The sequence below is a fragment of the Hypomesus transpacificus genome, chromosome 22 (genome assembly GCF_021917145.1).
Source record: "Hypomesus transpacificus isolate Combined female chromosome 22, fHypTra1, whole genome shotgun sequence".
NCBI classification, from domain to species: domain Eukaryota; kingdom Metazoa; phylum Chordata; class Actinopteri; order Osmeriformes; family Osmeridae; genus Hypomesus; species Hypomesus transpacificus.
In genome coordinates, this window is record NC_061081.1 from 14,431,073 (window position 1) to 14,456,334 (window position 25,262).

At 41.0% G+C, this 25,262-nt stretch overlaps 4 protein-coding genes across 5 annotated transcripts; all 4 read left to right on the forward strand.

Annotated features, from left to right (window-relative positions):
- Positions 1-694: 694 nt before the first annotated feature.
- LOC124484607 (NAD(P)(+)--arginine ADP-ribosyltransferase 2-like) lies at positions 695-4,933 on the forward strand. Its single transcript, XM_047045597.1, is given in 5 exon segments — positions 695-710; positions 919-1,029; positions 3,158-3,224; positions 3,413-3,532; positions 3,956-4,933. A coding segment is annotated over 1 exon segment (636 nt). The 5' UTR covers positions 695-710; positions 919-1,029; positions 3,158-3,224; positions 3,413-3,532; positions 3,956-4,126; the 3' UTR covers positions 4,763-4,933.
- A 5,836-nt stretch (positions 4,934-10,769) lies between these two features.
- Positions 10,770-12,740, forward strand: LOC124484455 (fibronectin-like). The gene is made up of 5 exons (XM_047045370.1): positions 10,770-11,034; positions 11,228-11,270; positions 11,423-11,689; positions 11,822-12,091; positions 12,700-12,740. Exons 1-5 carry the CDS (start codon positions 10,954-10,956, stop codon positions 12,738-12,740), a joined length of 702 nt encoding a protein of 233 aa, XP_046901326.1. The 5' UTR covers positions 10,770-10,953.
- Positions 12,741-13,231: 491 nt separating this feature from the next.
- LOC124484585 (C-type lectin domain family 10 member A-like) lies at positions 13,232-19,499 on the forward strand. Its single transcript, XM_047045560.1, has 6 exons — positions 13,232-13,524; positions 15,900-16,010; positions 17,181-17,606; positions 18,082-18,227; positions 18,637-18,740; positions 19,030-19,499. Exons 1-6 carry the CDS (start codon positions 13,296-13,298, stop codon positions 19,211-19,213), a joined length of 1,200 nt encoding a protein of 399 aa, XP_046901516.1. The 5' UTR covers positions 13,232-13,295; the 3' UTR covers positions 19,214-19,499.
- Positions 19,500-20,486: 987 nt separating this feature from the next.
- LOC124484608 (C-type lectin domain family 4 member E-like) lies at positions 20,487-23,475 on the forward strand. 2 transcript variants are annotated; one of them, XM_047045598.1, is made up of 6 exons: positions 20,487-20,890; positions 21,278-21,316; positions 21,825-21,917; positions 22,266-22,411; positions 22,529-22,632; positions 22,927-23,475. In XM_047045598.1, the coding sequence occupies exons 1-6, from the start codon at positions 20,815-20,817 to the stop codon at positions 23,087-23,089; spliced, it is 621 nt and encodes a 206-aa protein (XP_046901554.1). In that variant the 5' UTR covers positions 20,487-20,814; the 3' UTR covers positions 23,090-23,475. The 2 variants fall into 2 exon arrangements, with proteins under 2 accessions (XP_046901554.1, XP_046901555.1); XM_047045599.1 differs by lacking the exon at positions 21,278-21,316.
- The last annotated feature ends 1,787 nt before the right edge of the window (positions 23,476-25,262 follow it).

The window sequence follows — 25,262 nt, forward strand, 5'->3', positions numbered from 1 at the left end:
TAAGAAACAGTAAGAAACATGTTGGCATGTAAACATGCCAACATGTTTGCCTTGTAATTGATTTCATTCATTTGCAATGTTATTAAATGTATATTCATTTTAACCTTACTTTGACCATTCTTGCTCTAATTTAACCCATAGAGTCAAATAACTATAATTATATTTGTATTGGCCATGTTTTTGGTTCATGTTAATACACTGTTCAGTTTCCCATCTTCCTTTAAACCATAAGGGAATTCGTTGTGGTTGTTTGGGCAATATTTAACCCCCTCCAATAATAACAGCTGCCCACAATAAAGCTGATTGGATCGGATTTAACACCATTCATCTTGGATCTGTTGTCAAACATAAAGATGTGGTTGCATTGATGTTCTCACACACACGCCCAACTTCCACTGCCTTGTTTCTAGGAAGTAATAGATGAGTTTCTAAAGTATACAAGGATTCAGTTTAGTTTATGGGGCTTCATCTGTTGTCTATTCTTATTTGGAGAGAGGGGACATTGTTACATAACTGCATTTTCTCTGTCCAAGGTTCTACTTCTACTCCAACCAATTAACCCAGGTCTTTTTTATAGCCAATAATGACAAATGATTTACATGTTGAATGTCAGATGTAGGTCCATGTCCATCTTTACTTTCTCTTTCTAAATGACACGTCTCCTCACCTTAACATCAGAGGGGGAAACATGTCTGTTTTTCTGTACTACAGTAAGAACAGACCATTAATACTGTACAGAAAGAACAGCCAATTCAGGACATGCAGAGTATTCAGAGTTTGAAAACTGGCTGAGTATTCTGATTAACAAATGTCCCTTTTTTATAATGTACTTGTTTTCAGGCAGTTCTATCAGTGATCTATAAATCATTGACGAATTACACGCCATCTCATAAGGTAATATAATCTTGTGTTTTCCAGAAGGACAAAGGGCAAAAAGTACCACACCTTCAATCTTACCTCAGATTGAAGTAAAGCGTTAGGAGAATGTTCCGTGAACACATGTGCCTCTTCAAGGAGTAACTCTTTCAGGTTGGTGATTTTGACATTTTCATATTCAATCATTTCAATACTCGTTGAGTACCAGTATTGCAGTCCTGGTTTGTGTGTAAATGAAGACTAGACTCCTGCTTCTGTCTCAGGTGTGTTATTTAAACACTCTGACACATGAATACATCGTCTTTAGTTGGACTTTAACTGCTTTTCTTGATGTCATCTGATACAACTGACACAAACTAAGCTACCTACTAATGTCTCTAATATTCACGCTTCTCCTGATTTATATTATAATCGTATTCCTGGCAGACCTTCTAGAATATTAATGTTTGAATGTAAAAAATCCTGATTAATATTAACAGGGGTACTGTTTTATTACTTCTGTGATAGAAGGGCCAAGGGCCATTCAAATAAATTCATCATATCATGTGATACTACTGAGACAAACTAATCTACCTACTAATGTCTCTAATAATAAGCTAGATACTAATGTCTCTATACACCATAAAGTGCTCAGATTAGAGTAAGTAACGCGTTACACGGACACGGACTGTCACGGACTGACACGGACTGTCTCTCCACCTTCAAGAGAAGGCTCAAGACGCACTTGTTCAGGGAGTACAATGGTACTTAGGAATGGTTTGCTGAATCCAACGCTAGTTTCCTCAAGGTTCACAATGTCTCTTGCTTAGACTGTTTCTCTTGTTGGTTAGTGGTAGCTGATTTAAACTGTTGTATTCTTCTTTTTTAGTTAATCCTATTTTTATTGCTTTCCTACAGGTACACCTGCACTTAGAGATTAATGTTGTGTAATTTTTAACTTGTTTAACTACATGCTCTTATGGTTTCTTCCCTTTAGCACTATTTTTTGGTTGTTCACAATATGTACTTCTTGTTTTTGACTACCCGCAATGCTGTGGGGCTATCTTGTTGTTATTATCAGTGACCTATGCACTTTGTGAAGCTCTCTCTTGGAAGTCGCTTTGGATAAAAGCGTCTGCTAAATGAATAAATGTAAATGTAATGTAATTGTTACGATCCAAGGGATACACCAGCGCCCCGCTGAGACAAAGGTGAGTTCCCGGGAATGGCGACATGCAGACATTAGGTATAAGATTCACTGTTCAGACTCCTTCTTCAAGTTCAAGTTTAAGTCTTTTATTTGTTAGGTACACAGAACAACAAGGTTACCCTGGACACTGAAATTCTTAAGACAAGACAATGCAAGCACCTGGCATAACATAACATATAAGTACACGGAACATAATTTACATCTATGCTGAGCTTAAATAAGTGAAACTTCCTAAATATACAGATGGCAATGAATAATCGACTATACTAACCCTAATACTAAAACCTCCTAAATTACAGATAACAATAAATAGTACACTATACTAACCCTAAATGCACATAAAACCTATTTCAACCCTATAACCTATTCTAACCTAAATGGAGTACAGTACAATAGTGCAAATTTGCAGATCAGTGACTAAGTCAATGACCATACAGGAGCCTGGTGGCGAGGTACAGTGAGGTACAGTAGTGCAATGTTACTGATAGTGCAACCAGTAGCTGAAAGTGACAGTGTATAAGTGACTAGTGTGCAGTAAATCAATGTCCATATCCAGGGATGGATTAACCAACGGGCCTACCGGGTTATAGGTAACCTACCGGGTTATAAGTAATAGCCCCTTACACTGACCAGAGGACAGAAGGCCATATAAGATGCTCCACCCATCCCCCAGGGCAAGCTGCCCACAGAGCCATCAGCACCTCACATTCCTTTGAACTCAACTTAATTATCTTCCCTTCCTGTCTCTTACCAATGAACATAGAAGCTTATAGATTTCATACACATACATCTATGCATATGACCAAAATTGCTACCACAGTTGCTTCTGAAATGGAGAGATAACAACACAAAGTACAGCCTGTTTCCCACACCCTGTGTGAGACACAATGTTTTAAGCCTGAGCACACTTCTAAGTTCATAAGACATACATTTAATAAGCACAATACATAACTTTAATACATACAACCTTTATAAAGTCGTGCGAGCATTGTTCCCGTTGCTATATTCACTAGTGCACAGTGCCCGTGATTCAGCTAATGATTACAGTTCTAGAATTGTACTGTAATGTATTATCAATTCTTTACCCCCTAGAGACAAGATGATCTTCACCCTGCTGATCCTCCTCCATGTCTGCATCCTGACTGTGGACTCTATGGTGGTAAGATGCTGTTGTAGTCACACCATGGTTAAGATACCGCCATGTTACTGTGTGTGTACACTAAGTGTGTCTGAGGTTATTTGAGTGAAGGAGAGATGACCAACCAGAAGACAAAGTAAAACAAAGAGGTTATATAGCTATAGAGAATACAGGCTGTACCCTGTGCTGTTTTTGTTCCCTCTGTGCAGATCCCTCAACTCTCCAACAGCTCTGGCATCCAACAACAGAATATCACCTTAGACATTGCCCCTGACTCTGCTGATGGCTATAGAGGACCCAAGCGCTCAACACAGACACAGGATGGGGAGGTAGGTTCCAGGGTATCTAACGAGGACAGGGAAATTGTAGGGTGGACAGGGCAATGTCTAGGCAGACAGGGGTAAGGGGGGTCAGGCAGGTCGGCAGGTGAACAGGGTGATCCTGGACACAGAGGCAAGATAAAAGTTCACAAAGCAAAAAACACTTGAAAATGATCAGACTGAGCTTCAATTAGTGCGGCCAATAACGCAATACCGTACTGACTAAACAACATTCTGGTTATGAATGACAGGAAAAGCAGGGTTGATAAACTGCAGGGCTGATGAGTTGATGGGAGACAGGTGCGGAGTTCTCAGTGTGTTTGATTAGTTTAAGAAAACAAGAGCTGGCCAACAGAAAGACACATGAAGAAAAACAAACAGGTAAAAGATGTCGCCTGTAATCAGCGTTCTGTTGTCGTTCCCTCTATGTAGATCTCTCCACTCTCCGAAGGCTTCCTAATGCAGAAGAGTTTCCCTTTAGACATGGCCCCTGACTCTGTAGATGACATGTACAGAAACTGCGCCAAAACAATGCATAAGAAAGTAAATGATACATATTTAAAAAAAGAATAAAAAAATAACGATTTTTATCATGTCTGGCAAATGTATGAAGGAGATGCCATCAAAAAATACAACAACAAAGATGCTATCGACAAGGATCTCACAGTAGATCATTTCAAGGCTTTAAATGCTTACACAGCTGACAAAATTTATAAAAAATTCAACAAGGAAGTAAAGACCAAAGGGCCAGTGTACACAAGTGGCTTCAGTTACCATGCTTTGCACTTCCTGTTGTCTGACGCAATCCTTATCCTCAAACAAAACCAACCAGAAAAATGCCTCACCACATACCGAAGAACAGCGGTGACATTTAACGGTCAAGTTAATACTAACATTCGTTTTGGAAGTTTTGCTTCCAGTTAAAAAAAAACAGATCTTGATCAATTTGGAAGCAAGGATTGTTTTGAGATAAAGACGTGCTACGGCGCTTACTTGAAGTCATATTCAATATATCCAGAAGAGGAAGAGGTGTTAATTCCACCTTATGAGATATTCACAATAACTGCAGTTGAACCTAAACCTAATGTTTTAAATTGTAATAAACTGTACAAACTGAAAAGTTTGAAAAAAACGAAAAGCTATTTGAACTGTAAAGCAAGCGCAGCAAACTCTGGAGTGGCAGGAACACAGTTAATCATATTTACACAATTAATCATTCTGCTTTCATTAGCAGTTTAAATACACATGCATTTGATGATGACACATGGCTGACAATGGCTGCACCACAGAAATGCTTGATAAACTACTTCAATTATTAGATGAGTTTGTTTATAAGTGCCTTTTACATTACCAACACAACTTGGGATTGAAAAGAAAGCTTAACATAAGTTCCTGTTGTGGTGCTGACTTCAATGAGTAAGCATGATTCTGAGAGATTCCATCGAAGCGTCAAGGTAAAAAAATAAATAATAATGCTGTTGTGATTGACACAAGATTTTTGACTTAAGTTTACTAGCTGTAGAGTGATTTGTAAGAATTTACATCGTAAATTTGGAAAATGTAATTGTGGTTTTTAGATGTGCTTTCTTTGTGATCTTTTGCAAAAATGTGTAAGCTGGTGTCAGAAGAGGTCTGTCCTTAAACCTCTGATCAGTTAACAATAATTAAATATAATGATTACTTTATTACTTTTATACTGTTTGAAATGTTCTGAATATAATAAACAATATGTTAAGGAGCACATAAGCCTTGGTTATGTCCAGGAGAGTGATTATGTTTCTTGCATCATTGATAAACTGTGATGATGCTGTTTCCTTATGCCTGCGTAGCCATACGTGAGTTCTTATGCCTGCGTAGCCATACGTGAGTTGTTTGTAAGGTGTGACTAGGAAAGGCCTGTGTCACTAGTGTAGGTCAGAGGTCACCATATTACCAAAGTGTATAAAGCCATGCAACTTTGAATGAGGAAAATAGAAGGAATGACAAGGCCATTTCTGGGAGCCCTATCTAAAGACCTAAACAAAAGCTATCTAGCATACAGTGTCCTTTTTCAGTGGCTGCAAAGGCTATGCTAATCATCTTGTATCCTCCCATATTGTGATACCATATACTCCCTTGATTTCCTGTATTCTTTGTCCAGTCTTCTGTGATACTCAACTTGAGTGTATCAGACATCTGCACCTCACATATGTAATACATACTTTGATTTTGACTTGAACTTGTCTTAACTATTCCCTTCATTGACTTGGTACTTTCAGAGCAATTGGGTACTATACGTCTTCCTGTCCTTAGTCCACATACTGCTGCGCATTGCCCTGCCCTGCTCTACACACACACACACACACACACATACACACTTATGAAGCACACACACACTTATGAAGCCTAAAGTGATGCATGAGCAACAAAATATAAACTAGAACTTTCTCTAACCACGTCTAATCAAACTTTCTTGAACAACCCTAACGAGTTGACCTTTGACCTTCTTGTTGAAGTGTTTTTGTTTCTGGACCTCTCTGTTCTCAGACACACAGGATCAAACACACTGCTACACACACACACACACACACATACACACACACACACACACACACAGAAAAGAGCAGAATCAAAATCATCCTTCTATTAACATTTTAACTTGTGATGTTCTGTACAAACTGAATAGTTCTGGAACTGAAAGCAGTTCAATTGTGAAGCAGTAACTCCCCAGACCTCGGCGGCTACGCCTCCGGAGAAGAACCTGAGAAACAAGTGGAGCTGGTTCATGCACGGGGACGCAAGACATAGCGCCTCACTAGCAGCGCCTCACTAGCAGCGCCTCACTAGCAGCGCCTCACTAGCAGCGCCTCACTAGCAGCGCCTCACTAGCAGCGCCTCACTAGCAGCGCGTCATATCACGCAATAGGGGCACATCTTCCTAGCAGGGCGGGCTGGTTGATCAGGATATCGCTGCACTCTGCTTTGCTAGTGCGACACAGGTTGCTTTCTGTTTAATCTGCTGCCTCCGCCTCCCCGGCCTCCAGCCTTGGTTCTGTGTTCCTTTCATAGGGGGAATGTGTCGCTGCTCTCTGCTCGGAGGTCGAGACGGTGTCTCCGTTGGGTGCGGCAGGGAGCCGCTGCAAGCAACCCCATTATGCCAAATTCAAGTATTGCAATCATGTATTGTACCGTGTGAAAGCTAAACTATCAAATAAATACTATACTGAGTCCTCGTGCCTGAACCTGTCTGTGTCAGAGTTTCCTAATTTCCACTTTGTGTCACCTGTGTGTAGTTTGGTCCTTGTGTACGTGTGGCCACTTCACTTCCGTAGTTTCTCCAAATAAATACGTTTTGGTTTGTCCCCCCCCCCCCCCCCCCCGCCTGCCTTCCTCTCCCTGTGTTCGAGTCCCCCTCCTGCCCTCACACAGTGTTTATGCCCTTTAGTTTTTCTATCTCACCGTTACATTTTCAAGTGTATTTTCTCTCAGAGTACAATGCTTAGTAAAGAATGTAACATATCTTGATATTTGGCTAGCGTTTAACAATGTCTACTTATTTTCTGATATCATGGCCTATATGAACAATAAAGCATGCATTAATTTGTCATTGACCTGCTTGAACTATAATTTAAAAAAAGTATTTCAAGGCCTTTTCTGCTTTTGTGAGAGAAGGTGGCAGTGAACACTGTAGACCAGGGATTCCCAACCTATGGGCCTACTAGTGGTCCACCAGGGTATTACAGGTTGGCTGCCAAACCAATGAAAACTGAAGTATGAAAATTTAATAAATATAAATATTTGGTTTATAATGAAAGGCTGTCAGAATGCTGAGCGGTGTCCACACACCATTGGCTGTATAGAGTCTATAGCAGGGGTGTCGAACTCCGGTCCTCGAGGGCCGCTGTCCTGCATGTTTTAGATGTTTCCCTGCTCCAACACACCTGATTCAATTAAAAGGGTTGTTATAACGACCATTCATTCGAATCAGGTGAGCTGGATCAGGGAAACATCTAAAACATGCAGGACAGCGGCCCTCGAGGACCGGAGTTCGACACCCCTGGTCTATAGTATTCACATATACAGCTCTAATTGAACAGATTCAGAATGGTCTCTCAGACTGTATTTTCATTTACATTTATTCATTTAGCAGATAATTTTATCCGAAGCGACTTCCAAGAGAGAGCTTTACAAAAGTGCATAGGTCACTGATCATAAAGAGGAGATAGCCCCAAAACATTGCGGGTAGCCAAAACATGAAGCATACATTGTGAAAAGCAAATATGTACCAATGGGAGTGTTTCAGGAAGTGTTTCAGGAAGTGTTTCAGTGTAAGTGTTTCAGTGTTTCAGGAAGTGTTTCAGGAAGTGTTTCATGAAGTGTTTAGCATATGACATGAATTCTCTATTGTTGTTTCTCACATTCACTAAAATAACTGCATGTAACTCACTTCTGTACTATTATGTGAATTGAATCAGTGAGCCTTGGAATAGAGCCTAATCACCCATGTAATTATCTTTCACAGGTGGCGTGGCCAATCCAACCACCCGGCATTCAAAGAAACACCATATCATACATATTTAACATCGGGAACTGTTTTATCACCTCTGTATCTTCTTAAGGCTTATCAGACACTGATACAAGGTGAAATAATTCAATTTGTTCCTCTCACATAGTCTGAAGGTTGTTTTTATGGCTTGTGGTTTGCTTAGGAAGAATTCGAGTGGCACCGTGTAGATCTGAATAGTCAAGGGATATGGTTTTAATACAATTTATTAGACTATACAATTACATAAACAAAGCTTTGTTGATCAGTCTCAGCGAAGGAGGTGCCATCCACACAGGTCGTTCGCAGGAGTGATACCAACCATCACACATGCACTGCCTTATAAAAACTTAAGATCAAATGGCATTCTATGAGGTCAATCAATCAATGTAGCAAACTCTGTGATTGGCTAACTCAACTTAGTGACAGTTTGAAACAATACATCTCCAGTGTGTCCCAAAGTTCTTTGATGTCACAGCTCTCTCCAGAGCAGTAGATAATAAAGCCACAGGGGTTGACCAGTCAAATGGTCAACTGTCCTTTGTGTGACCATCTTCAAACAATACTTTTAATTAACACAAACAATGAAACAGGACACAGTCCTTCTAGCCAAAGTTCAGAGCAACTGTCTCATTGACCCCTTACAGTAACCAGAGGACAGAAGGCCATATAAGATGCTTCACCCATCCCCCAGGGCAAGCTGCCCACAGAGCTATCAGCACCTCACATTCCTTTGAACTCAACTTAATTATCTTCCCTTCCTGTCTCTTACCAATGAACATAGAAGATTATAGATTTCATACACATACATCTATGCATATGACCAAAATTTCCATTACAGGTTCCAGGAACCAAAGGTTGAATTTGTATCCTACAACAGACCCCAGAGAAGGGGGGAGGAGGAGGAGAAAGATGGAGGAAGAGCCGATGAAGCGTCCAGCGGAGGATGTGGTTTTTGACAAAGCGAAGTATGTTTTAAATCTTTATGTCGTAATACAAGATCCTATCCCATATTTGGCTGTTAAAAGGGGATGTGAAGTGTTGAGTGTCAGGTGATAGTATAACGTTTGTCCAAAGGGTACATTTACAGCTTATTACATTTAGTCGATTTTATCTTAAGAATATCTTTCTTTTACTATTTACTTGTTATCAAGGTCTACGTCTGACGGTAATCTTTTCAAGATTGCTGAATCAATTGATGAACCTTTAAATTTCAAAGGTTCAAGGTGAGATTTTATCCCTACTTTATTTATCATTAGGAAATGAGCATTCTATCATTCTAATTCACAAAGTTAAATATAAACCGGAGGTCCTATTGGAGTCTAAAATACAAATACAAATGTTTCACAATTTTCTTATTGGTGTTTAACACATAAGATGTTGTTAGTAAAAGTCCCCCAAATCCCCAAGAGTTCAAATACATTTCAGTGATCCTTGATCCTGAAATTTAGTTGGGTTTTGTGAATGACTGTCCTCTGCCTCCTCCCACACTCCCTCCCTGTTCCTAATGAGACACTAACCTTCCATTTAAATCCATCTAATGTCTTTTCCCTCATGCTCAACATCACCAGACTGTCTCTTTGTCCCACATGTTTGGAAAATAAATGAGGCCCTGTAACAGTGCAAAACAGTAGTGACTAGCAAGAAAACACAAACTATGTTGAAATGTCTGTTGAAATGTATTTATATTTAATGTAATTTAATTGTATTTAATTTAATTTAGTGTCTTTGTGTTATTTACAGGTCTTTATGCTCTGGTTATGCATCTGTGTTTCCTGGAAGCAGTAAATCAGAAATTTCTTCTGATCTCAAAGGAGCAGGGTGAGACTTTATTCTACTTTTAATGTCTTCAACTTTTTTATTGTTGTCTTTTTTTCAATAACATTAAATATGGTTTACAGACCAGGTTTGAAGCTATCTATATCATCTTTGTCGTCCGATAACTCACAAAATACAGGGTAAGTCAAACCTTTTGGATTGTCTCACCATTTTATTATTTATTATTCATGGCTTGCTTATATTTGATTGGATTTTTTTTTTTTGCGTTTAAATCTTTAATTGGTAACGTTTTACATGTATTTCCATGTGTAATTCATAAAACCACATACATTTTTTTTTTTTTTTAATATATATATAAATAACATATATTTAAACATTTTATATATATACTTTTACTTTTACTTTAAGTCATTTAGCAGACGCTGTTATCCAGAGCGACTTACAGTAAGTACAGGGACATTCCCCCGAGGCAAGTAGGGTGAAGTGCCTTGCCCTGGGACACAATGTCATTTGGCACGGCTGGGAATCGAACTGGCAACCTTCAGATTACTAGCCCGATTCCCTACCGCTCTGCCAACCTATATAAGTTTATACATATTTGTATATATTTTTATATACATAGTTATATTTAAATATGTATACATTTATTAATTTTTAAATTGTTTAGTTCTTAGAATTATTTTAACTATTGCACTTTCTTTTTTTAACTTAATTTAAGATCCATATATGTTAATTGTCTGCACCTTCCTGCCACAGTAAATTCTGTGTTTGTGTAACATACAAGGCGAATGAACCAAATTCAGATTCTGATGTATCTATGTTTTATAGAGATACATTGTAAAGCAATGCATTATTATTTGTATCGGGCAACATAAAACTCTGTCTTAATGTGTGTCTTTCTCCTGATTATGATTTCCAAACTACTTCCAAAATACTGTGTGACATCTGCTCAGAGCTCAAGGCAGTGAAGACCTGTGTGACCTGTAGGATCTCCTACTGTGAGACCCACGTCAGGGACCATTACAGAGTCCCTAAACTCCAGCTCCACACCCTGGTGGATGTGGGGAGACACCAGCAACTCTGCAGCGAACACAACAGGCCCCTGGAGGTGTTCTGCTTGACTGACGAGATGCTGATCTGCAGTCTGTGTTCTGCAACACAGCACAGAGGACATGAAGTCTTTCACAAGACTGGACTGTCTGACGGACAGGTGGCAACAATTTTCTTTGTGTTATTTTTTGTTGTTTTGTGTGTGAGTGATTGTGGATTTTGATGGACATTCTTATACCCCCCCCCCAAAAAAAATTCACTCAGGTGGACCATAATTTGATTTAAGTATTTGTTCATCATCATTTGATCTACCAACTAACAGTAATGTCCTTCTTCTCTTTACGTTGCAAAAGACTTTTCATGAGGAGCGACACAAAAGATTACATTCATTTGATGGTAAGTGTGCCTGTTTGGTTTTTCTTACCTCTGACCATCAGTTATTTTACTTTTTACACAATTTGATCAAATGTGCTGTTACATATTGTGTGTATTTGGATGGACCATATTTCTCTTCATTGTTTTCTTCCTTATCATTATTTATGTGTCAGTGCTGCCCCCTCCTGGAGAGATCAGCATCCTGTCAGTGAAGCCAGACTCAGTGACTCTGACCTGGGGACCTCCTGAAGGTCAGGATGGACCCAAGATGTTCAGAGTGACCTGGGAGGGTGATGGAGAACAGAAGAACCTTAAAGTGAAAGACATGTACAAAGTAGAAATAACCGGACTCCAATCTGGTCAGAAGTATGAGTTCCAAGTTTTCACAGAGGGGGAACATGAAAACCTCAGTGACTGGGTTTCTAAAACAGTAACTACAGGTACAGTAACTTTTAGATAGTCTTGAAAAGTAACAGTGGGTAAGAGTAATTCTTAGAGTTCTATATTCTTTCAGATTGTGGAAATTAAAATAAAATTAAAAAACAAGCTTCTCCCATCTCCCCTTCCAACAGTGGTTCCTCCTCCTCGAGAAATTAAAGTGATGCAATGTGAAGCCACTCAGCTGCGTCTCCAGTGGTCCAAGGCTGCAGGAATAGATCACGTTCCCCAGCGTTTCCTGGTCACCTGTAGTAGCCCAGGGTCCGAGCCTCAGGCAATACACACCGAACCCAGCTGCAGAACCCTGACCGACCTGCAGCCGGAGACCCAGTACACCGTCGGAGTCTGTACTGTGTTGAGCAACGGGGAACGAAGTGAACCTGCTTCTGTGACCATCTACACTAGTACACTAGTAGTAGTGTGTGTGTGTAGTGTATGTGTGTGTGTAGTGTATGTGTGTATAGTGTGTGCGTGTTACTTTAACATCTGGTTTCAAGTTGCAACAGATTAAAGTTACACAGGTTTTAAAATTGCATTAACACACACACACACACACCCCTTGCCACCACACCACCATTACAACACAATTATCTTTCAATTGAAAAATATTGGTACTTCACTTTGTACTTCACTCCCCCTCACTCCCTCCCCACTCCTCCCCCTCCCCCTCCTCCCCCCCCCCCCTCCCTCTCTCAGTCATTCTGCTGATCCCACAGGGTGTCACAGCCTGCAGTCTGGGAGGCTGGAGCCTTGGAGAGTGAGACTAAGCCAAAAGGAGAACTACACACACTACGTAGCGATGCTGATCATGACAAAGGGAAGTTGTTGGCAAACAATCATAGAAATAAAGGGAAATGCAAACAAACAATTGAAACCAAAGCGGAACATTTATAAGTTAATGGAAAAAAAAACCTGCCCAGCTTAAACAAGCACACTGATTAATACATGTAAATTAGGTCACGCGTGAAGTAAGGTCACACGTTCATGTTTGTCGTCTCTGTGGCCTTATTAGGTGTTGAAAAGCACCTGGGCGTACGTTCTTTAAAGCTGTAACAGCTAACAGGGTTACAGTGATTCGTGCCAAGGAACGGTCTGTATTTTACAAGACACAGTGCCAAAGCAGCATCATCTCAATATAATAATAAGCATATTTCCACAGGTATGGCAATGATACTCATAAATACTGTACACGCTCTCTGCTGTGCAGGTCAAGCCTACGTCCCTCTAGTGGCTGAATTCCTCTCCTGCAGGAGGAACGTCCTCTGCAGTGGGGGTCTTAATTACCATGTCCTCAAGGGAGTTTTTCTGGGAGTTTTTCCTTGTCTTCCTTGAGGGTGTAGGTTGGCTGAGGGGCAGTTCAATGGGCATATGTGAAGCCCTCTGTGACTTTGCTTGTGAAAAGGTCCATACAAATACATTTGCATTTTGGGTGGGATGTGGAAGCTTGCACTGCACTGTGTCTGGGTGCCATTGTTTGGGTGTGTTCCTCTCGCTGAGCTTCCTGAAAATGGAAGTTCCTCGTGAGGGGACATTTAACAGCCCCACGAACGTGCAGCACCTGTCAGATCTGGACGCAGAGCAGAGAGAGGGGTCAGAATAGACCCAGTCATGGAGATGAGCGGAGACGTTTGTTACGAGAACGTGAACTTCACGTCAGACAGCGGCAAAGACACAGGACTGAAGAAGGAGAAAGATACGGATCTCGACAAGAAAGAGGCATGTCTTCATTCTTACGTTGACAGGAAGCCAAAAGAACTTCAACAAAAGAACGCCAAACCCAGCAAAGTCACAGAACCCACAACCCCTGACCCAGGACCAGGACCAGAACCAGGACCAGGTAAACACACACACACACACACACACTAGTGATGCGTGTGGGACTGACAGTCTGCAGCTCCGTGTTTACCTCCACAGGATGGCCATGACGTATTTGGTTAAAGACTGGTGGGATGGAAGGAGGAAAGAAGAAGCAATGTGTTAAAAATTAATGGATGACTTCAGTACGGGCGTTTCATTGGATAGACACCATCTTAAAGCTGTCGTCAGCTGTGACAAGGCTGAGGAGACAGACTAGGGTGTGCTCCTTAGGGCTTTTACTCACTTATACCGTAAAGAGAGAGAGAGAGGGTGAGGGAGAGAGGGTGAGGGAGAAAGAGAGAGAGAGAGAGAGAGAGAGAGAGAGAGAGAGAGAGAGAGAGAGAGAGAGAGAGAGAGAGAGAGAGAGAGAGAGAGAGAGAAAGAGAGAGAGAGAGAGAGAGAGAGAGAGAGAGAGAGAGAGAGAGAGAGAGAGAGAGAGAGAGAGAGAGAGAAAGAAAGAAAGAGAGAGAGAGAGAGGGGGGGCGGCGGACCTTGAGTAAAGATTGCCTTTGTGTGTTTTTATTTGGGGGGGGGGCAACCAATCGCGTGGCCCTAAACAAATGTTAAATTTGTCCATTTGACCTTTGTAAATGTCTCTCCTACTTTGGTTCCTCTCTAGCTGCTTTTCCCATCCTTCCATCCTGCCCTCATGAGCTCCCTCATCAGGGAAAGCCAGCTGTGACCGGTTAAGGCAGCCTTAAGCCAGCTGTGACCGGTTAAGGCAGCCTTAAGCCAGCTGTGACCGGTTAAGGCAGCCTTAAGCCAGCTGTGACCGGATAAGGCAGCCTTAAGGCAGCTGTGACCGGATAAGGCAGCCTTAAGGCAGCTGTCCTGGGTGCTGACCCACCAGCGCTGTCTGGTGCTGAACTCCTAGTGCTGCGCTACTTTGCCAGCCTAGTCCGTCCACAAAACATGTTTTGACAACCACTGACCTTAACCGGGCTGAGGCGCGTTACAGTTTAGAAATGGAACCCGAACCACTGGCAGCTTTAAGCACGGCAAGTGGATTTATAACAAAAAGCGAATTTAACAAAAAGCTAAAAACGATCAATGAGGTTATTCTTTGGTCGCTTGCATTTTTTGGGAGATGAACGTCATTCCTTCCACCGGTTATAGGCTGCTTCGGCCAACATACGGCGGAACAAGATTAGGAAAAAGATGACAATATAAATTGTATATTCTGCCGGAGTCCGGATCTCACCTAACCCTCTTCGTGCACAAACTCCTGTGGAAACTCCTGTGTCGTTTTAATCCACTTTTTAATCTGCGGATAGGCTGAAACCAGGGTTACAAAGTCCGGAAGAATTTCCAGCCCAACAAGTCCTCAAAACCAGCCCAAAATCCCTGAAAATATTTTTTAGGTGTACAACAGAGGAGTTATTTATCCAATAGATGCCTCCATAGTTCAAATAAAAAAATGACTGGTGGATTTATATTTTCCTTGTTTTCTGTCATTCTAACGTTTCATTAGTTAATTACAACAAATGATTTAATCTTGCCGCTTCCTATCACCACCGAGCAACAATTACTTGATGAAAGTGAGGAGACGTACTAAAGGAAGTGTGTGTAGGTTATGAAATCTTACTGCTCGCTCTCCCCACACACTTCCCCGTCCTTGTCCTTCTCCCCCAGCGCATGTCACCACGGGGCAGAAATGCGACGGCCGCATGAGGTTTAGAAGTAGCCCAAGAACCCGCCACCAGGGACAAATACATTTTCACCTGCGACAGTAAAAGTATCCCAATTTGGCTAGAAAACCACGGCTATGGCAACCCTAGCTGTCACTGTGTCTCTCAAATGTTGTTTTTGAAGCGGAAAGAGGAAACGTTCGTGTATGACGCGAAGTGTAGAAAAAAAAACATAACTAAAGTTTTTAAAGGTTAAAAAATATTTTTGAAACAAAGTTTTGAAAGGTACAAAAAATATTTGGATTTAAAAAAAAGTTTACATCATTGATGAGCACTTTATGAGGACTCTACTGTACTGTGCTCTGTTTTACTCTACTCTTTTTTAGGCTTCTCTGTTCTCCTCTCCTCTGTTCTCCTCTGTTCTCCTCCTCTCTCCTCTCCTTTCACTGTGTGGAAAAAAAAATAAAAAATTCTCTAAAAGTTGAAGAAATATATATATATTTTTTTTCTTTCTAAAATAGGTTTGCATCATTGATGAGTAATTGATAAGGACTCTACTAAACTCTGCTCTGCTTTACTCTAGTATGTTTTAGGCTTCTCTGTTCTCCTCTTTCCTTATCTGCTTTCCTTTCACTGTGTGTGGAAAAAACAAAATGTGGGATTTTTTTTGTTGATGAAAATGTTTCTAAAGGTTGAAAAAAATGTGTGTATGTGTGTGTTTGCAAAGCTTCAAGTTGTGGGGGTCCGAAGAGGGACATCTCCAGAGCTGTAGCTGTGTGTCTGGCACTGCTGTGTGTTCTTCATCTGGCTGCACTCACAGCCCTGGGAATATTAAACAGTGAGTATATCTCTGTTTTAAAACATCACACAACAAATCTTTTTGTTTGTGGTGACAGCAATTTAAAGCAATTAGATTACGATAGTAACAATGATTAATAAGTATAGTTATTGTAATTGAGTCAATTATTAAAGTTGTATAATCATGATGATGTTCACTTCTTGGTGTTGTAGTCCATTACAAACTGGACTTGTTTATTATTATTATTAATTTTTATTTATTTTTTTTACAAAAGTGTCCATGCTTCCCTGACCTCAGTAAAAACATTGGGCCTCATTCTCGAACGCAGTTAAGAAGAATTTAAGAAGGAATTTCTTCTGAATTGGATTTAGGAAAACATTTGGCATTCATGAAAGTTTTCTCATCTGGGATTTGTTCTGAAATCCAGAAGACTTTCCGAACTCGAAATAGCAGTCGTAAATCGTCCAGAGTTGTCTCAAATGCAATTCCTTAAAAAAACACAAGGATCAAAGGAATCGCATTTAAGAAAACTCTCTCCGTGTTTGAAGTGTTACTGTATTAGGAAACACAACACAACTATTACTGTAAAACTAAATATTAAGGATTTATAAATTAATTTACAGTTTTTTTCAGTTAGCAACGGTCAGCAATTCACCTATCGCCAGCAGGTTGGTAGGCGTTTCTAAGGGCGCTTTTCTAGCGCCTCAAATGTCAAGCATGTACATTTATCCCAAAACAGAATTTTAGTATATATATACACAACACTTTATTGTGTATTTTTGACACAGTCATGCTTAAAATGAGTAGTTATTGTTTAGAAAATATATTACCTGAAAAACAAAAATCTGAAACACTTTTCACCAGGGAGGGCGGCGCCCTAGCGCCCTCTATTGACCAGCCGCCACTGTTAACGATGATCTTGTTTTGCTAAGATAACCTTCAACTGCCCATTTACAACATCCACTCACCCCTTAACACCCGTTCCCCACACTCTGACTTCTTACACAGTGACCGCTAGATATCTAACGTTTAACTCCATTTGATTACATCAAAGTTATGATGTTCCTACAATGTTCTTACTGTAGTTATTGCTATTTAGTTACTTGGTAACCTTTATAGAAAGTGTTGTTGAATAATCTTAGTTTAAAAAAACTAAACAATATTGATGAATATAACATTGTCGTCTTACTTGCTGTTTTCTTTCCTAAGATCAATTCAAAGAGAATGAGAGAGACCAACTACAATCCAAATACAACAATGTGACTCAAGAGAGAGACCGCTTACAGATCAGTTACACCAACGTGACCAGACAGAGAGACCAGTTACAGACCAGTTACACCAACGTGACCAGACAGAGAGACCAGTTACAGACCAGTTACACCAACGTGACCAGTGAGAGAGACCAGTTACAGACCAGTTACACCAACGTGACCAGAGAGAGAGACCAGTTACAGACGAGTTACAGCAACGTGACCAGAGAGCGAGAACTGTTACAGACCATTAACACTAATCTGACCAGAGAGAGAGACCAGCTGAACACCAGCAACACCATCCTGACCAGAGAGAGAGACCAGCTGAACACCAGTTACACCATCCTGACCAGAGAGAGAGATGACCTTAAGAATAAGCTATGCAGTAAGTTTTGTGTTGTTTTAAACATATTTTCCATTTATAACAGAGCAATGCTATCATCACCTATTAGGCCTTACAACATCTAGTTGTGATATAAACTACAAATTAAATATATATATTAAATATATGATATCAATTACAAATCACACATTAAACTTTTATAATTGTGAATTAATGTTTCATGTTTTTCTATAAATGCTGGGCTAAAGACACATTGAAATAAATAATAATATAATACAGTCTGAATATATATTTAATACATTTAAATGTGTTTCCACACCAAATTCAAGAAAACATTTCTCTGTTTTAAAACATTTAAAAATAAAATGTGCTAAAAAGAAGGGGTCCGAAAACATAGTGACATCCCAGACATGCTGGTGCAGCGAGCACTCTGCTGGTCTCTCTCTCAAATACATGGGAGAGACCAAGGGATGGAGCCAAGTCAGTAGGACATGTTCTCTAACTGTTGTGTTTTCAGATGTCACTTCCTGTTCTGCTAGCTGGGAGAAGTTTGGCTGCAGCTGTTACTACGTCTCCACTGTGCAGAAAAACTGGGCTGACAGCAGACAGGACTGTAAAGACAAAGGAGTAGACCTGGTGATCATAAATAACCGAAAGGAACAGGTGAGAGAGAAAGAGAGAGAGAGAGAGAGAGAGAGAGAGAGAGAGAGAGAGAGAGAGAGAGCAGGGGCGTGTCCAGGCATTTTTGATAAGGGTGGCACCAGGGGTGGCCCGCCTCTGACTGGGCATATAGCCAATCATATTTTAAGATATTGGGGTGGCCAATCAGATTTCAGGGGTGGCCCGTGCCACCCAATGCCATTCCCTGAACACGCCACTGAGAGAGAGAGAGACAGTGAGGAAGAGAGAGAGAGAGAGAGAGAGAGAGAGAGAGAGAGAGAGAGAGAGAGAGAGAGAGAGAGAGAGAGAGAGATGGAAAGTAAGAAAGACTGAGAACAACAGAAATGTACAGGATGAGGTCAATTTTAAGATCAAGGTAATAAAACTGCTCCTTAATCCTCATCCATGACAGGATTTCCTCAATAACCTCAAAAAGAAAATGTGGATCGGTCTGTCTGACACAGTAACAGAAGGGAACTTTACCTGGGTGGACGGAACTCCACTGACCACACCCACGTAAGAGAAAACTACACTTTCTGTAGTCTCCTGACTCAAAACAAACCATTTGTAAATATGTTTTATTTTTGCCTGACTGACTTTGTCAGGGGCATTAGTACCAGCAGCATCGTCCAATTAAATCCTTTCAGACAGGCTCAACCAATCACATTAACATCAACATCAAGCTATATAAGAAATATATAGCACTAACTTATACAACTCTGGTACAAAATGGATTCTCATACAGTATGACCCAGATGTGGACCCCAGTGTGTGACTGGTTGTGTGTTGTTATTTAACCCTGTAGGTACTGGTTCAGCCCTCCAGCCCAGCCTGATAATAACCTTTATAACGCAGACATGGTTGATGAGGACTGTGCTGAGATATACTACACATCTCCTCGACTTTTAGATATTCTCCCTCCCAATACATGGAATGATAACAGATGTGATTTGACTTCGAATTTCTGGGTCTGTGAAAGAGGGATCTAACAGATATACTCTGGGTTTTCTATGCATAATTAATTTTTCTATGCATTTTTCTAGCTACATAATTTTCTTGTTAATAACACCTGTCATAGCTGCATGATTGAAATAACTGTGATAATGAGCTTTCACTTCCTATTGGCTAATAGAGGAAATTATGTAATAATGAGTTACATAGGCTCAATCTTTATATAGCTACCTAGCAACATTTCTATTAGTTAGTTGAGCTTATTATCTACCACACAGCTTGGTTTTCTTATAAGCTATTTCTGAAATAAAACAGTCTTTTGGTCATGTTGTCTGGACTCCTCATTGACCCTGCATTTCAGTGTGTCTCTATGACATCAGCCGTGTACCAGAGCCTGCTCAGTGACTCTGGGGCAGTGTGGGAAATACTGACTACCTGACTGCAAGTTGTCGTTGATGACGACTAATGCTGCGGTTACGTCACAAAGTCTGTGACCGGTCATTGAGGTCAAATAGAAGCCATTTAAAAGTAAAGGAAAAATAAATAAAAATACAATGTTAAGTTTAATTCTTAATTCTTGCATTGTACTGCTAACCTGTTTATAGAAAATGTACTTGTTTGCTTGGTACAGGTGTCATTGTAGCTCACCTGATACAGTGCAAACTTACCTGCCCTTTCTTGATAAATAAGAGTCAGTCTATGGGAGAGGTAACCTGAGTTTGATGCCTATTTCAGCAGTGCAATAATGTCTTCTAAATACTGTCAATGCTTGTTTTACACCAGTTGTTTGACTTTAAGTTTATATTAGTTTTGTACTTTTTTTCTGGTAAACATTCTTTGTTTTGAAAATACCTTTTTGTAACAAACAACATTTTAATGAAGAAGAATCATTTGTCCTGAGCCTCTCTGGTACTTTCTGTGGTCTTCAACCCTCATCTTGTTACATTAACTAGAACCACAATCAAACCCAAACACACATGTTTAATACCTAACCATAATCACATACGTTCAATACTTATCCATAACTGTAAGTTTAATGACTAACACTCAAATATTTGTTCACCAGTTTCACAGAAGAGTGAATGAGACTTCCACCAAAAGTAGTTTGCAGTGTCGGGCCCAGTCAACTGTACAGGAATAATATGAACTAAACAGCCAGGTACCTCAGTCTATTCACTGGTGGAGCACAATCCACAACAGACAATCTCTCAGAAGTTAGGTTGACATGTCTTCCTGTTCCCACCTAATTTTACCCCACCCCCTCTATTACCCACAACCCCCTGCTTCAACCCATCATAACCACACACACTCTCTACAGCTCTCCTGACGGTCACTGATGGGTGTCACCATTAGGCATCAAAGTCGAGACAAAGGGGAAGTTAAGAGCAGAGACGTATGGAGAGCAGAGTAGCTGGTGAACTGTAGAACAGAACAGAGTAGAGATGTAGAAGTAGATAATCGTAAGGAGAACCAGAGCAGTCCAGTATATACTGTAGCAAAGCTTCCTGGAACGTACTGTGGTTGTGGACTGTAGGACCCTGAAACTCAGGTGAATGGAATATCATTTTGTGGAGATATAACCTGGTCAAGACAGAGTGAGGAGGTCGAGGCAGTGTGGTGCTGTGGACAGCAAAGGATTATGGGGAAGGAGGAGAACTTGTATGCCAATGTCAAGGGTGTGTCGCACAACCAGGGTCAACGCAGCCCAGACAACGGTATTGTGCAACGCACACACATACACACACACATACATACACACATACACGCATACACACACATTCATACATACATACAATCACACACACAATACAAGCCTATGTGTTTGTGGCATCAATGCATATTTCTAATTTTTAGGTTTTATAGTAACTAGTTCTAGTAACTACTTTCTGAGTTTCCTTCCTTCCTGGTTGACACTCCAGCCCAACCATGAGCTCCACTACACAAATGTTGGCAATCACAATTTCACATCATATCGCAGATTTTCCAAGGAAAGGAGGAAGGAAAGTTGTGTATGGGTCACTAGATGTGCTACTGCAGTTGAATAGACTGAGAAAGCAGGCTGAGTCCTACCAGTTTCCTGTGATGCTGTTTCTGAGTTTCAGCCCTCCTGTGGTCGAGACTCACAGACAGACACATGGCAGGTGGGACATTTCTAATGAAAGCGACACACACAGACACAGAAACACAGCTCGCATTCACACAGGATTGCGTGCGTACACGCACACAATCACCCTTGGCCACAACCGCAGCCAGGCCCGCTGAGGCTGAGGCCTACACACACATCTGACTAATGAAACATTACTAATGACAGCCACACCAAGCCAAATCACACAGCGGAAAAACACAAGTACAGCACATCGCCACAATTCAACAAACATATCCTCCCTTTTTCCTGTCCACCAAAAGTGAGCTTTTGTCTCGTTGTTGGCTGTGTTCCAGTATGTTAGTGACAATTTCAGTTTGTCCGTTTGCGCTCAGTTTTCAGTTTGTCAGTTTGCGCTCATTGGCTATTGTGGGTTTCTGCTCAAAATTCCAAGCTGTTCCTTTCCCACTGCAGGATTTAAAGTCATAAATAAAAAAAACATGTAGGGTTAGATATACATGCAGGCGACACAAGCATGCTTTTTTTTAAACACTGTGTGTCCACAGTTTCAGAGAGGAGAACCTATAAAGCTGCAGCAGTGTGTCTGGGGCTGCTGTGTGTTCTCCTGCTGGCTGGGGTCATAGGAGTGGGACTCTTCCGTAAGTTGAGCAATTTTCACACAATCTTAGGATGTAACATCATTATTATATTATGGTAATGTACCACCTCTGTGAAAAAAACGAAAACTTATATTAACATACTGTACATACTAGAGTAGAGTAGACCAGAGAAGCAGAGATAGAGTAGTAAAATATAAAACAACAAAATCATATAATAAAGAAACGTCAGTGTATATTCAATAGAAAGTTGTTATTGTGTAGTGAAACATGCTCAAGGTGTGAAACACAACGACGTCCCTAAAGATAGAGGGAGGAGGTTTGGCTGCAGCTGGTGTTTCATCCAAATAAGGAACAAGGGAAGTTCTGTAACTGGTGTTTTTCAAACAGACGTCTATTGCTGTCCTAATGGCTGGAAGAAGTTGAACTGCAGCTGTTACTATGTCTCCACTAAGAGGAAAAACTGGACTGACAGCAGACAGGACTGTAGAGACAGAGAAGCAGACCTGGTGATCATAAACAGCCCAGAGGAACAGGTGAGAGATGGGGAGAGGAAGCACATTGACTTCAACAAAGGTCAAGACAGTATTGACAGTAGGTACAATATCAAGAGACCAATCTCTAACATCATCGTCAACTCTTCTCCATGACAGGTATTCCTGAATAATCTCAAGAAGAGAGTGTGGATCGGTCTGACTGACACAGTAACAGAAGGGACCTTTATCTGGGTGGACGGAACTCCACTGACCACACTCAAGTAAGAGAACAATGACTATTTCTTTAGTCTACCGACTCGAAACAAAACATTTGTAAAGTTATACATTTTGATATATTTGCTTGACTGACTTTGTCTGGGGCATTAGAACCAGCAGCATCGCCCAATCAAATCCCACCAAACAGACTCAGCCAATCACATTAACATCAACATCAAGCTATATGATAAATATACAGTACTAACATATTCAACTCTGATACAGAATGGTTTCTCATACTGTATGACCCAGATGTGGACCTCAGTGTGTGACTGGTTGTGTGTTGTTTAACCCTTTAGGTACTGGTTGGGCTCTCAGCCTGATAATCACTCTAAACCAGGCAGTGATGGTGAGGACTGTGCTGAGATATACTACTCACCTTCTGACGTTCCTCCTCCTAAAACATGGAATGATTACACATGTGATTCTGATAATTTCTGGGTCTGTGAGAAAAGGATCTAACAGATCTACTGTGGGTTTTCAATGGATAATACATTTTTCTATGCATTGTATTTTCCAGCTACATTATTGTCTTGTAAATAACATCTGTCATAGCTGCAGAACTGAAAGAACTGTGATGATGAGCTTTCTCTTCCTATGGCTAACATGAACTATATAATGTAAGAATGAGTTACATAGACTGAAACATTGTATTACTGTTCAGTTGTATTTACCCCTCAGCTTGATTTTCCTTCTTAGAACATGTGTTATTCCTGAAATAAAAGAGTCCTTTGGTCATGTTGTCTGGACTCCTCATTGACCCTGCATTTCAGTGTGTCTCTATGACATCAGCCGTGTACCAGACCCTGCTCAGTGACTCTGGGGCAGTGTGGGAAATACTGACTACCTGACTGCAAGGGAGTCAGATGGCTGAGCGGTGGGGGAGTCGGGCTAGTAATCTGAAGGTTGCCAGTTCGATTCCCAGCCGTGCCAAATTATGTTGTGTCATTGGGCAAGGCACTTCACCCTACTTGCTTCGGGGGAAATGTCCCTGTACTTACTATAAGTCGCTCTGATAAATGACTAAATGTAGATGTAATACTTCAACCTGGCTTTCCTACCACTCCTTGTCAGATCGTTGTCACAGCTACTGTGGTAGTATGCACTTTAAGATCCTCAAGGATTACTTGATTTAGCCTACTTGCCTTCTGTAAACCTGTTTTCTTTGTGGCCGGGATCGTCATCCGTGTACCCATACCTGTCTGCCTGCCGACCGGCTGGTTCACCACGCAAGACCACAACCCAGGACTACACCCCAATAAATCACCTCGGTGTATCTGTGCTGCGTTTGGGTCCACTCTGTACTACACCGTAACAAAAATGCCCACCCATTTAATTCATTCTGGATCCGAGTCTTACTGTATAGCTATTACAATATTTTTGTGAAGTTACATATTGACCCACGTATTTAACCACAAAGGTGTTTTATAGTGATCGCTGCTAAATTGCTTTTTTTCCCTATGTCAACTGTTTCATCGCATCCACAATATTAATTCAATACCCAAGACAGACAAATGTATGTATGTGTAACGGGGGTGTAAGAGACGCGGTCTTGCTCCGCCAGGGCCATTGTTCACTGCCATCGGGAGTCAAACCTGCCACATCTGACTTGCCAAGCGCAACTACTACCAACTACGCCAAAGAAAAGCTAGCTCTTCATTGACGCGGGTGGCATTTTACATAACTGAGGAGTGAGTTTCACCGATTCACACCGCGTTTTAAATGAATGTTTAAATGAATGTTGTTTAAAAACAAAGTAGCCTACACCAATGTTCCCTCTGTGTTGATTATTAGCTAAATTCATAATTCTTTCAAAACGTTGCTTTATACATAAAACGCTGCACAATGCTTGTCACAGCGTTCTTGAACACTTAAAGGGCCAGTAGGATGAATTCTACGGTTGCAACATTTGTTTAATTTCAACAGCAACAGACAAGCTCTTCCCCAAGTCTTAACTAGTAGGCCACCCTGGAGCATTCAGAACGCGATGCCCAGCCGATGTTGTGGTGAGTGTTGTCAAGGTAACGGCTTTGCTTATTGCTCGAGGAGGAGGAGAAGGGGAAAAGAGGAGTAGGGGGGGAAGGGAAGAGAAAGAAGAGGACGGGGAGGAGAAAGAGGAGAATGAGGGAGGGGGGTAGATTGTGTAGAACTCTACTAGAATCCTTACTAAAGGCACAGGTATGGTGACCTTTGACCCTGGGTACTCACAGTGACAGAGAAGCTGGACGTCTTACATTTACATTTATTCATTTAGCAGACGCTTTTATCCAAAGCGACCCCCTCCCGAAATGATTAAGAGGCGCTTGTTTCCCTGGGGACTCTTTTCATCGTGCACAATGGTAGTTGGAGACAGGAGAGCAGTGGTTTAAGTGTTTAGTGTAAGTCAGTGTAAGTGTTTAAGGAAGAGTTTAGCACATGACATGAGTTCTCTAATAGAGCTCTGTTAGAGCATCCTAACCAGCAGCCTCTCAGTCTGGTGCGGAAGCTCTGCTGCTGACCAGAAGGCCCTGCAGAGAGTGGTGAGGACAGCAGAGAAGATCAACAGATCAGCCTAACCATCCATTCAGGACTTGTACATTTCCCGCTGCCGCAAGAGAGCCATCACTATCTATCACCATAGACCCCACCCACCCAG

What these genes read in the sequence shown, in the direction of transcription:
- LOC124484455 (XM_047045370.1), top strand. Translation starts at nt 10,954, where the DNA reads ATGCTGATCTGCAGTCTGTGTTCTGCAACACAGCACAGAGGACATGAA. An exon ending in CTGGACTGTCTGACGGACAG is followed by an intron (nt 11,035 to 11,227) that starts GTGGCAACAATT and finishes ACGTTGCAAAAG; the next exon opens with ACTTTTCATGAGGAGCGACA. An exon ending in TTCTAAAACAGTAACTACAG is followed by an intron (nt 11,690 to 11,821) that starts GTACAGTAACTT and finishes CCCTTCCAACAG; the next exon opens with TGGTTCCTCCTCCTCGAGAA.
- LOC124484585 (XM_047045560.1), top strand. Translation starts at nt 13,296, where the DNA reads ATGGAGATGAGCGGAGACGTTTGTTACGAGAACGTGAACTTCACGTCA. An exon ending in AGCCCTGGGAATATTAAACA is followed by an intron (nt 16,011 to 17,180) that starts GTGAGTATATCT and finishes TTCTTTCCTAAG; the next exon opens with ATCAATTCAAAGAGAATGAG. An exon ending in CCTTAAGAATAAGCTATGCA is followed by an intron (nt 17,607 to 18,081) that starts GTAAGTTTTGTG and finishes TTGTGTTTTCAG; the next exon opens with ATGTCACTTCCTGTTCTGCT.
- LOC124484608 (XM_047045598.1), top strand. Translation starts at nt 20,815, where the DNA reads ATGGGGAAGGAGGAGAACTTGTATGCCAATGTCAAGGGTGTGTCGCAC. An exon ending in CACAGACAGACACATGGCAG is followed by an intron (nt 21,317 to 21,824) that starts GTGGGACATTTC and finishes GTGTGTCCACAG; the next exon opens with TTTCAGAGAGGAGAACCTAT. An exon ending in ACTCCACTGACCACACTCAA is followed by an intron (nt 22,633 to 22,926) that starts GTAAGAGAACAA and finishes TTAACCCTTTAG; the next exon opens with GTACTGGTTGGGCTCTCAGC.